Source organism: Podarcis cretensis (assembly GCF_951804945.1).
Source record: "Podarcis cretensis genome assembly, chromosome: 6".
NCBI classification, from domain to species: domain Eukaryota; kingdom Metazoa; phylum Chordata; class Lepidosauria; order Squamata; family Lacertidae; genus Podarcis; species Podarcis cretensis.
Window position 1 is genome coordinate 5,081,066 of NC_137175.1, and position 12,798 is coordinate 5,093,863.

At 46.0% G+C, this 12,798-nt stretch overlaps 1 protein-coding gene across 1 annotated transcript in view; it reads right to left on the bottom strand.

The window, feature by feature from the left end:
• Nucleotides 1-10,791, bottom strand: part of LOC307219168 (signal-regulatory protein beta-1-like) — a 30,795-nt gene extending 20,004 nt beyond the window's left edge. Inside the window, exons 1-3 of the mRNA XM_079982170.1 lie at nucleotides 10,626-10,791; nucleotides 6,701-7,042; nucleotides 4,220-4,232 (exon numbers count right to left, since the gene is read on the bottom strand). Coding sequence (XP_079838296.1) covers nucleotides 4,220-4,232; nucleotides 6,701-7,042; nucleotides 10,626-10,740 — 470 coding nt within the window. The 5' untranslated portion in view covers nucleotides 10,741-10,791. The remainder of the gene's footprint in view (nucleotides 1-4,219; nucleotides 4,233-6,700; nucleotides 7,043-10,625) is intronic.
• Between the last annotated feature and the right edge of the window lie 2,007 nt (nucleotides 10,792-12,798).

Below are 12,798 nucleotides of genomic sequence, written 5' to 3' on the forward strand. Positions count from 1 at the left end.
TTGGTTGCCCTCCTCTGGACACGTTCCAGTTTGTCAGTGTCCTTCTTGAACTGTGGTGCCCAGAACTGGACACAGTACTCCAGGTGAGGTCTGACCAGAGCAGAATACAGTGGCACTATTACTAAACTGATTCTGTTCTCTCTTCTGTCAAGGTCATGCTGACTATAATAAGAGGCCAGAAGGAGCCTGGGCTTCACTTTCACTTTCTATCTCTTTTACTCCTGGTGTGGTATTCTGTATACAGTGGTACCTCTGGATACAAACGGGATCCGTTCTGAAGCCCCATTCGCATCCTGAAGCGAACGCAACCCACATCTGCGTGTGTGCGGGTTGCGTTTCACCGCTTCCGTGTATGCGCATCACATCATTTTGTCCGTCTGCGCATGCACGAGCGGTGAATCCTGGAAGTAACGCGTTCCGTTACTTCCGGGTCGCCGTGGAGCGCAACCCGAAAGCGCTCAACCTGAAGCAACTTCAACCCGAGTTATAACTGTATAGTGTTAAGTTTTAGTCTCATTATAATTTATTACAGTGGTAGCTCGGGTAAAGAACTTAATTCGTTCTTGAGGTCCGTTCTTAACTTGAAACTATTCTTAACCTGAAGCACCACTTTAGCTAATGGGGCCTCCCACTGCTGCTGCGCCGCTGGAGCACAATTTCTGTTCTCATCCTGAAGCAAAGTTCTTAACCTGAGGTACTGTTTCTGGGTTAGTGGAGTCTGTAACCTGAAGCGTCTGTAACCTGAGGTACCACCGTATAAGTTTAAGTTAAGTCTGCTGCAACTGGATTTCTTATGGACAGTGCCAATTCTGAATGTATTGGATTTGTGACCATTATGCTCATTTGCCTTCAGTAGCAGCAAAGCTCTGCTGGACGAAATATTACGGTAATTGCTTCTGGTCTGTTTTGGGGGGAATCCTGCAACGTGTTGTAGTTGTTACTCTGCTAATTATACATTGGAATCTATGCTGGATCAAATCTTCCATGTGACAGCCCTTTAGATGATAGCTATCTTCATTCATATCTCCTCTCAGTCTCCTCTTTTCCAGGCTAAACATGCCCAACTCCTTCAACCGTTCCTCATAAGGCTTGGTTTCCAGACCCTTGATCATCTTGTCGTGCACCTTTGGATTTAAGAGCCACCGAGCATCTCTGTCTGAGAGCTCAGTGAAGATGGTGAGCTTCAACGAAAGAGGTGAATGTTGTGCTAGGGATCATTAGGAAAGGGATGCAAAACAACCGTATCAATATCTTAATGCCATTGCAGGAAATCTATGGTGACACCGTGCTAGGGATGGAAAGTAAAACTGCCAATATTGTCATGCCGTTGTACAAATCTATGATGACATAATCAAGTCATGGTCTCGAAGACAGCAGGGCATTTATTGTTTGTTTGTACAGCGGTACCTCGGGTTAAGTACTTAATTCGTTCCTGAGGTCCGTTCTTAACCTGAAACTGTTCTTAACCTGAAGCACCACTTTTGCTAATGGGGCCTCTCGTTGCCACCGTGCCACCAGAGCACAATTTCTGTTCTCATCCTGAAGCAAAGTTCTTAACCCAAGGTACTATTTCTGGGTTAGCGGAGTCTGTAACCTGAAGCGTATGTAACCCGAGGTACCACTGTATTTAAAATTTCTATCCTGCATTTCTTCCCAAATAAACCCAGAGTGGCAAACAGCAAAATGTTAAAACAGTAAAATTATTTTTTTTTTAAAAAAGTAAAACCAACTTTAAAACATTGGAGGGAAATTGAGAACATCTAAAAGCAACCACACACCTTCACATTATTAATATTGCTTTTGCCATGACTCATATCTATTGGCCATCAAATGTCCAGGTAAAATGGAACGTTATTAAATTTCTCCTGAATAAGAGAGATTTACCTCACCAGGAGTGCTTTCTGCACATGGATACCAAGTCCCAGGTCAGCACTAACCATGCATTATGAACTGTTAGCATGAAACATTTTAAAGAATTAACAATTAAAATAAATGAATAAACAATAGGGGGTTTGAAGCACTGATAAGGGAAATGGAAAATACAGTGGTACCTTGGGTTAAGAACTTAATTCGTTCTGGAGGTCTGTTCTTAACCTGAAACTGTTCTTAACCTGAAGCACCACTTTGGCTAATGGGGCTCCCACTGCCGCCGCACCGCCGCCATGCGATTTGTGTTCTCATCCTGAAGCAAAGTTCTTAACCCGAGGTAATATTTCTGGGTTGGCGGAGTCTGTAACCTGAAGCGTATGTAACCTGAAGCGTATGTAACCTGAGGTACCACTGTAATAATAATACAGTTGTGCTGGCGCGACAGAGGCAACAGGGATAGCTACAGGCACATGGGGTTGACACGCCCAAAGGTGGCAACTGTGGGAGAAAATTCATTTCTGAGGGATCAATACAGAGGCTCAAATCAGATTATCAGACTTTTATTGAGTAATGCATTACAGGAGAGAGTTCAAAAGAGTCTGTGAGAGCACTCCATCATCTTGGCTGTTTCATCCTCTAGCCAGCTATCTCCTGCCCTTTCATAGAATCATAGAATCCTAGAGTTGGAAGAGACCACAAGGGCCATCGAGTCCAACCCCCTGCCAAGCAGGAAACACCATCAGAGCACTCCTGACATATGGTTGTCAAGCCTCTGCTTAAAGACCTCCAAAGAAGGAGACTCCACCACACTCCTTGGCAGCAAATTCCACTGTCAAACAGCTCTTACTGTCAGGAAGTTCTTCCTAATGTTTAGGTGGAATCTTCTTTCTTGTAGTTTGGATCCATTGCTCCGTGTCCGCTTCTCTGGAGCAGCAGAAAACAACCTTTTTCCCTCCTCTATGTGACATCCTTTTATATATTTGAACATGGCTATCATATCCCCCCTTAACCTCCTCTTCTCCAGGCTAAACATGCCCAGCTCCCTTAGCCGTTCCTCATAAGGCATCGTTTCCAGGCCTTGGACCATTTTGGTTGCCCTCCTCTGGACACGTTCCAGTTTGTCAGTGTCCTTCTTGAACTGTGGTGCCCAGAACTGGACACAGTACTCCAGGTGAGGTCTGACTAGAGCAGAATACAGTGGCACTATTACTTCCCTTGATCTAGATGCTATACTCCTATTGATGCAGCCCTTTCAAACACTTATTCAACCCAAGCAGTCAGTTAGGCTCCCTCTAAACTGGCCCCCTCCCCACCCCCTGGTTTAGTGGTTAGGCTGCAATCTTAACATACACAAGCATAGCCTTAATGATCATGAGATTTGTCGAATTTCTGCGTCGTGACACTTTGGAACCAGATGATGAGTCAAATAGATAACATTTCTGACCCAAACTCTGGAAGTAGCCTTATTGAATTTTCATACAAATGAAAGCCAAGAGCTGGTGAACAAACATTTAACTGGAATTGTGTTGATGCGAGCATGTGTAGCTAAGGCCAAGTTCTGGAAAGACCTCAAGGGAGCTTCCGTAGCACCCTGCTCCGAGAGAGCGTGGAAAATAACCCTCGTGGAGAAATAAACACAAAACCTAAAACTAACCAGAGGAGTAAAACACAAGGGGGCATTCGCCAGAGAACGGTGGAACTTCATTATGTTCACAAACACACTGGAAGATGAAAGGCGTACACCTGTTTGTGGGATAGTGTAATAAACAACTATATTTATTTGCTTCTTGCTATAATACAACTTGCTTCTACTGCAAGTGAATAACTAGGTTTGCGTGGTGGTGTCTCCAGGAAAAAACCCCCTGAAAGAGTTGATTAGGTGTTAATAATTTCTGTTGCTCCAGTATAAGGGGCACCAGCTTCTGAAATGCTGGAAAATCACAATAAAGAACACGGGGGAGAGGGGGTGGACAATGAAAATATCCCTGAAAACAGTTTCTAATCCAATGCAGATACACAACAGGATAAACATCTCCAGGGAAAAGACTTGTTGAGAAAAGGAGGACTTCAGCGGGCGCAGAAATGGCACTAGGGATGATACATGATGGAAGGAAGTTTCAAAAGGTAGCTGGCACCATTCCCACATTGTGCAGAGTGTGTTCCAAGGTATCCTGGCCCCAGCTGCATAGGTCTTTGTAGACAAGTTCTAGGAAGGTCTCCACCAGCTCCTGTCCCTCTGTTTCTCAGGTTTCTCTTGCTACGTTATTTTTTGAGGAAACGGTATAAGAGGAAAGGGACAAGAACAATAAGCTTGTTGGCCAGAATAAGTCCGATAAAAAGATCGAAGGACAGCAGAGAATGATCTGCAAGGGAAAAGACAGGAGATTAACCACCAAGAAAAGCTTTGGCCCAACAGCAAGGGGAGCCTCTGTCCGAAGACTCCGGCAAGGTAATATTCAGAGAATATACAGATCAACTTGTAAGAGTTTACACATAGAAATTCATAGCTGCCTTGCTCATTTCAAAGTTCAAAAATACTCCGCGTGTCATTATTCCTATTAACAGTGCATTTTTTTAAAAAAAAACCTGTAATATTCAGAGAACTTACAAAATGTTAAAGGCAGTAAGAGCAAGCTGCTCGTTCATAGGGCTACTATACGTCTGAGTTTTCCTGGTCATATCTGGGATTCATTCTTTTAAAATAGCGCTGAGTGGGGGAGGAATTTCTGGAAAAATGTCTGGGAAAACTGGGACGTGTTTTTGGCAACTTCCTTTTAAAAAGCTCAACAACTTATACACTGTGATTGTAGAGTGTTGGGTGACTGGAAGCTCCTCCCTTCCTGGTGTCCTCCTTATATGGTGTTTTTCTGCAACACTTTGGAGGCTGGCTTTTTGTGAGCCCGAGGTTAGCCTGAACTTTGAATTGATCCCGCTGCTTCAGACCAATCCAAAACTACCTTGAACCTGCAACCTTGGCATTATCAGCACCATGTTCTAACCAGGGGTCAGCAAACATTTTCAGCAGGGGGCCACTGTCCCTCAGACCTTGTGGGGGCCCCAACTATATTGGGGGGGGAGTGAACGAATTTCTATGCCCCACAAATAACCCAGAGATGCATTTTTTTAAATTAAAAATAACCCAGAGATGCATTTTTTTAAATTAAAGGTTTTCTTGATTTACAAAAGTATGTGTGCAATGTCCCTCTCTCATATTTCCCCCCCCCCCCATGTAACATTTTTACAAATCAGTTTCATTTGTTGAGACATTAGGAAGAAAAGGGGGAAAGAGGTGGTGGGGGGAAAAGATGGGTGGGGGTCGGGTCGGGTGGCGATGTTTCTATTTTACTTACTATATGTAGGGTTTGGTGTCAGCGTTGCTTGTGCAGGTTCTCTGCTGTTCACTTGTGTTCCTTTGGTGGTGAGAGAGGTTGGGGTTGGCCTAGGGTGTGGTTGTTCATTTGTGGTTGGCTGTGGTGGTCTTTGTTTTCGTGTGTGAGTGGGGTGGGTGGGTGTTTTGGATCAGGTTAGCCATATTGATTCGTATGCTGTTGGTGGATTTTTATTGTTGTCTTGTTTGGCTGTGTGTGAAGAGATGCATTTGAAATAAAAGCACACATTCTCCTCATGTAAAAACACGCTGATTCCTGGATCATCTGCAGGCCGGATTTAGAATGCGATTGGGCTGGATCTGGCCCCCGGGCCTTAGTTTGCCTATCCCTGCTCTAACCAGCTTGATCCAGGGTGACAATCAATAGTAAAAAAGACTCCTTCATCAGCCCCCACTGTTCTTCATAAGAGAGAGATGCTTTTTGCCCCTCTCCCTCTTCCCTCAAATGCCCAAATAATTAACTGATCAATTAGGAAATCAGACCAGGCTGGGGGTGGAATGAAGCCCACCTATTCCCATGGAATAAAGACCCAGGTATGTTGCGCTGTGGGTTAAACCACAGAGCCTAGGGCTTGCCGATCAGAAGGTCGGCAGTTCGAATCCCTGTGACGGGGTGAGCTCCCGTTGCTCGGTCCCTGCTCCTGCCAACCTAGCAGTTCGAAAGCACGTCAAAGTGCAAGTAGATAAATAGGTACCACTCTGGCGGGAAGGTAAACAGTGTTTCCGTGAGCTGCTCTGGTTCGCCAGAAGCGGCTTAGTCCTGCTGGCCACATGACCCGGAATCTGTACGCCGGCTCCCTCGACCAGTAAAGCAAGATGAACGCCACAACCCCAGAATCGGGCACGACTGGACCTAATGGTCAGGGGTCCCTTTACCTTTACCTTTACCTTTATGTTGCAGGCATCCTGAGAGCAGTTTCTTACAAAGGATAGCCATAAGAGAACTTGCTAGAGGGGAAACAGGACCACCTGGCCCCTGGGACTCCTCCAGACCACACCTTTATCAGTCCCACTTTGCCCACTGCTTGCATTTTTCTCCCTGGCTGAAATGTGGCCTTGAGCTGCCATTGTGCCTCTTACTGGCCTGGTATATTTCACATTTTTATTATTTTCATTATTACTTTATTTATTTGCATTTTAAAAGTTATTAGATTTATATACCGCCCGTCATCAAAAGATCTCAGGTTGGATCCCAAGTTTAAAATACAAGATAAAAGGACAAATAAATAGTTAAACCGGAAGCAACAAAATAATAACCCCTCCCAAATTTTTTTTTTAAAAGGGTTAGAATATTAATCAGAGAAACATTTTGTGGCTCCATCCACTGTTCTTTCTTTTTTAAGTCTGACCTTCATTAGAGACCTATGCTCACAATATGGAACTTTTGTACTGAGGGGGAATTTTTTCCCTTCTTGGGGGCAAAGAGAATTTAGGGATACTTACCAATCACGGAAACCTCAGTGCCCACTCCCAATTTAAATTCTGTTTCTTGGGCTCCTGCCCTGTACTTGACACAGTAATAGGTCCCGGCATCCTCAGGTCGGATGTTGCTGATGCAGATGCTGAAGTCTGTTTCTGATCCAGGAACAACCCTGGTCACGCGGGAGTGATATGGTGCTCTTTCACTGTAAATGGTGGGCTGGTTTCTGCCCAAGCCCTTGTGCCATTTCACGCCTCTTGGTGGACCATTTCCACTTACTGTACACGTCAGAGTGAGGGTCTCTCCTACTGAAACACACAAGGGTCCTGGGGCCTGAAGAACTTCAAAATCTTGGCCTTGGGCACCTGCAACAAAATGAATGGCTTGTATCCAACACTGTGTGTGAGTGAAACTGACTTCCACCCATGCGGCGGTACTTAATATTCTCCTCTTCTCCTTGCCGCCCCTGAGTGCCCTCAAAATCTGTTATGGGGGCTTAGAGCAGGATTTAAGGGTCCACGAGGGGCTGCAGTGGAAGAAGAGGAAAGCAAAATCCCACTGCATGAGCAGACGTCCTCTCACATTTGTTTGTTTGTTTTCCAATATACCCCCAATAACAGACAAATCAAAACAATAACAATTAATTCCCAAACTATACAATTATCAAAATGCCAATCAACTTCCAGTTAATACATTTTAGTTAAAGTGACCCCCTGCACGTTGGTTTGGGTGCATTTCCATCTTATATCACTGCGTTCCATCATCTTAATTAATGTCAGTTACATTTCAGTTATAATAATAATCCCTTAGTCAACAGCTACATAATTAATGATTTCTATTCGTGATGTTGCAATATACACGGAAGTCAAACTATTATCTTTAATCTGCCCTGCATGTGAAACTGTTTGGTCCATGGATATACTTTCTGTCCATTTACAGTGTTTGTTGTTTTTGAATGGAGGTGAGGCAGGAATTACTCTGTTTTTCCAACACAGTCTTGACCTTCCCCTCCCCCTTCTTTCTTCATTTCAGATCACACGCAGTTTCCATTTTTGCCTGTCAATATCAATATTACTCCAACGTCTCTTCCTCACTTGCAAATATATTTTTTATCTTATATCTTATATTCTGGAGAGGGTTGCTTAATCATAAATATATAAAATAAGTAAATCATGGGCTTCCCTCTCTCCAAAAGACTCTCACACCGAAGAAAATCTTATCTCAGTTCAAACCTTTGATCCATGTAGCTGGTATATTCCGCAGTATGTTGTCGCAACCCTTTCCCATCATGCGTTGATACTTTAAAGCCAATTAAAAGGCAAATTAAATGAAGAACCTCTGTTTCTTAATGGTGGCATTGGAGGGTTTTCGCCAGGCGAAGTGCTTTTGCACTCAGTGCCTCCCTGCCTCTCGCATTCCATGCTGGAGCGAGAGCCAGGTACCGAGAAGAACTGTGAGTGAAGCAAATTCCCTGGGGGAGAATTTGCAAGGATGATTTATCCTCAGCCATCCTTGGTTTTTGTTTGCTGACGATCCCCCACTATCGTGGGGGCTGCCTCCATTAAGGCAGGCAGGACCGGAAGCCCACAATGATGCATTTAATTCAGGGAATGAAAATGGGGGAACAGAGGCAAGATGAAGGACAACACAGCCCTGCTCACCTCAATTCTTCTCAAAAGCATTTCACTAGAGGTGCATGGTTTATGCAATTATTTCATCTCCAGTACACATGGCACTCCTATTTCAGATTAGCTGGTAATAATAATTTTTACCTCCCCTTTTTTCTGTTTTTTAAAATCTCTCTCATTTTAGCAGCTGTTACCAAGTACTGCCAAATACTACTTGCTACTGCAGCCCTTCTTTCTCCCAAATAGTGTTTCTTATATTGAGGGAGGTGATTATTTAATGCTGCAAATATATTGATGTGAAATGTTCAGCAAATAATTGAATATTCAGATAATAAATCAGCATGAAACCTGTTCATAGAGGATAATAGATTTTTTGGGAGAATCGGGGGCGGGGTAGGGAATGGTTTCAATGCTAATCACAGTCCTCTAGCGTGGATATTTTGTTTGAAAAGCTGGAAGTCAGTGATAAGAAAACAACAGAACAAAGACAAAGATATAAATTCTCCCCAATACTGCCTTGTGTTTTATTATTTGTTACATTTAAAGCAGTAATGGGGAACATTTGGAAATGGGGCATTCAAACCAACCAAATGAGCTTTTCAGGCACAGTAGGAGATAAAAAATTCTGACTTGCAAAATGCAGGAAGTGCGGCAATTCTTCTTCGAAAAGAGGCAGAAGAGAGAATCAATGTCCTGTGGGCCCCAACTTCTGATTTTCATGGAAATGCAAATTCAATAATGCAAACTCTGGAGACTTTGTGATATGCAAAGTAACTTTAGGTAAAGGTAAAGGGACCCCTGACCATTAGGTCCAGTCGTGGCCGACTCTGGGGTTGCGGCGCTCATCTCGCTTTCTTGGCCGAGGGAACCGGCGTACAGCTTCTGGGTCATGTGCCCAGCAGGACTAAGCTGCTTCTGGCAAACCAGGGCAGCGCACGGAAACGCTGTTGACCTTCCCACCAGAGCCATACCTATTTATCTACTTGCACTTTGACGTGCTTTCGAACTGCTAGGTTGGCAGGAGCTGGGACTGAGCAACGGGAGCTCACTCACCTTCTGATCGGCAAGTTGTAGGCTCTGTGGTTTAACACACAGCGCCACCTGCGTCCCTTACATCATTAAACACTGGTTTTCCCAAATTTTCCACCTTTGGGCGTGCCCCCTCTCTCCAGCACATAGATGGAGTATGTTTCGAGAACATGTTGCAGAAACACCCTCCCACACACAATAAAACAGTAGCCTGCAGGGCCCTTTAACAAGGAGGAAACAAATAGCACTGTGGATATGAGGAACACATTGGTGCAAAGCAAGACAGAACCCATGTCAGAAGACCAAGTAGGTGGTCACGGGAAAGTCACCCTGCCTGAGATGGTGATGTTCATCTGGGACAAGCCAGTTTCTAATGTCTCTAAGAGAATTTAAATCAAGCATATAATAAAGGACCATGGCTTTTGAAGGAGGCAAGGTCTATTTCTGCTGGCCCTCACATCAGGCTAGCAGTGTTAGGAATCTGCAGGGGTGTCTGCTGTCGGACCCCAGGGCAGCCTTGGCCTTGTGCGCTATGTCCTTGCTTGGCCACTTGCCCTCTTGGACCAAGAAAGGAGGGGCAACTTCCATTCCCTGTCCAACTTTCAGTGCTTTTTGAATATCTATACTGGGTTCTGTCAATATGCATCAAATGAGCATATATCAGCAATATCTGGAGGACCACAAGTTCCCCACCCCCAGAGGATAGGAGTCCAAAGGAAAGCTCATTTGCTAAGATTTAGGAGGAGGAACTAACAGCTTTGCCCTTCCTTCTACAGAGCATCCCTTACTTTGCCTCACACTATTCTCTATTATTATTATTAAGTCACAAATGTGACCCAAAGCTACATAGAAACACTCTCTAATTGCTCAGATCAATTACGAGAAACACAACCATCAAAAATATCTACAAATACAAGGTGGGTCTTACAGATCCTGTTCCACTAAAGAAAAGTCTGCAAGTACTTGAAACCTTACAACTTCAAGGCCAAAAGCCCGGGTCACAAAGGAGAGCATTCCACAAATGGGGAGCCACCACTGAAAAGGCCCCTTATAACATAGGCACTCCCGTAATAGAGGCACACAGAGAAGGACCTTGGATGACTGCTGCAGGCTCCCTATATTTTCTTGCTACACTGAGGCTCACCAACCCGGTGCCGTCCATAGCCAATTCCCATATATCTTGGGGGCACCAGAGTGGCAGATTCTGATAAGCTATGGGTTATACTGGACTTTACTGTAGCTAAAACCCTGAGCAAGCCTGCAAGTTCAGTGTCTACCTTTAAACACTCACCCAGCATTTGCAGGAGAAGGAGCAGCAGAAATGAACAAGGGGGCCCAGAGAACGATCTTGAGGCAGTCATCAGGAGGGCAGAAAAGAACCCCTTCAGTGCTGTGTCTGGAATCATCTCATTTCCCGTCAGAAGTTGCCTCTGTAGAAGTAAGGGCAAAGCTGTTAGTTCCTCCTAAATCTTAGCAAATGGACTTTCCGTTGGACTCCTATCCTCCAGGCATGGGGAACATGTGGTCCAGATATTGCTGATATATGCTCATGTGATGCTTATTGACAGAACCCGGTATAGATCATCAAAAAGCACTGAAAGTTGGACAGGGAATGGAAGTTGCGACTCAATGTGCTTTAGGTTGACACTGGGTTTCAGGACACTGACTGACCAAACCCAAAGAGGGATCACTAATGGTTCCTCATCGTCCTGGAGAAAAGCGACAAGTGGGGTGTTGCAGGGTTCTGTCCTGGGCCCATTGTTGTCCAGTGCCTTATAAATAACATGGATGAAGGAATTGGGCGGATGCTTATCAAATTTGCAGGTGACAGCAAACAGGGAGGGGTAGCAGAAGACAGAATCGAGATGGCCTGAAACTTGCACCTTCGTGGGGGCCCCTTGACAACCAGAAACAAGATCTGGGTAAAGTAAAGGTAAAGGACCCCTGACAGTTAAGTCCAGTTGCAGACGACTCTGGGGTTGCTGCGCTCATCTCTTTTTACAGGCCGAGGGAGCCGGCGTTTGTCTGCAAACAGTTTTTCCAGGTCATGTGGCCAGCATGACTAAGCCGCTTCTGGCGCAACAGAATACCGAAACCAGAGCAGTGCACGGAAACACCGTTTACCTTTTGTGCTGGTCCCGGGGGGGGGGGGAGTACCATGCGGCGTGGTCTGTGTCTGGTCCGAGGCTGAAGCGGGGTCCAAGGCAGGGAGTTGGGCGTGGTCAGGAACTCTGGCAGAAAGCAGGACAGGGTGCCGGCAGGAACAGGTAACCAACGATGTTGCTCCCACAACCTGGGACTGGGCAGGCTGGCCTTTATCTCCTCTGAGGCATAGAGCAGCCCCGGTCCACAGGTGACCCGCCTTTCCTGGCCTGGAGGTGAGCACTCCTCCTGTGAGGACTTAGTTCCCTCCGCCTCTCTGCTCTGAGCCTCTGCAGCTCAGGAGAGGCTGGAGGGTTACTGGACCCAGAGGCAACCTCACCTTCCCCTGACAGGGCTGGGAGAGGAACACCTGCAGGCAATGGGTCCTCGATCACCTCCGGAGCTAGAGCGGATTCAGCTGGTGTCTGCTCCTGAGGATCCGGCACAGGTGAGGGCTCTTCAGGTTCAAGTCCCTGCCCCGGCTCAGCCGGCTCTGGAGGTGGGGACTCCTGTGCAGGCTGGGATTCCTCAGGTTCAGCCTCTGAATCAGATTCCCAGGCCACCACACCTTCCCACCAGAGTGGTACCTATTTCTCTACTTGCACTGGTGTGCTTTCGAACTGCTAGGTTGGCAGGAGCTGGGGTCGAGCGATGGGAGCTCAACCCATTGTGGGGATTCGAACCACCAACCTTCTGATCGGTAGCCCAAGAAGCTCAGTGGTTTAGACCACAGCTGATCAGAAGGTTGGTGGTTCGAATCCCTGCGACAGGGTGAGCTCCCATTGCTCGGCCCCAGCTCCTGCCAACCTAGCAGTTTGAAAGCACACCAGTGCAAGTAGATAAATAAGTACCGCTCTGGCAGGAAGGTAAACGGTGTTTTTCCAGGTCATGTGGCCAGCATGACTAAGCCGCTTCTGGCGCAACAGAATACCGAAACCAGAGCAGTGCACGGAAACACCGTTTACCTTTTGTGCTGGTCCCGGGGGCGGGGGAGTACCATGCGGCGTGGTCTGTGTCTGGTCCGAGGCTGAAGCGGGGTCCAAGGCAGAAACGGTGTTTCTGTGTGCTGCTCTAGTTCGCCAGAAGCAGCTTAGTCATGCTGGCCACATGACCCGGAAAAACTGTCTGAGGACAAACGCCGGCTCCCTTGGCCTGTAAAGCGAGATGAGCGCCGCAACCCCAGAAAGGTCGGAGTAACCACTGTTATTTTCTTCAATGGGGTATTTTTGTGAACTCAGTGTTATTCTTCTAGGGTCTTGACCTCTGTTAAAAAGGGGGGGGGATTACATTGGTCACAGCAGAGCAGCCAACTTAACATGACT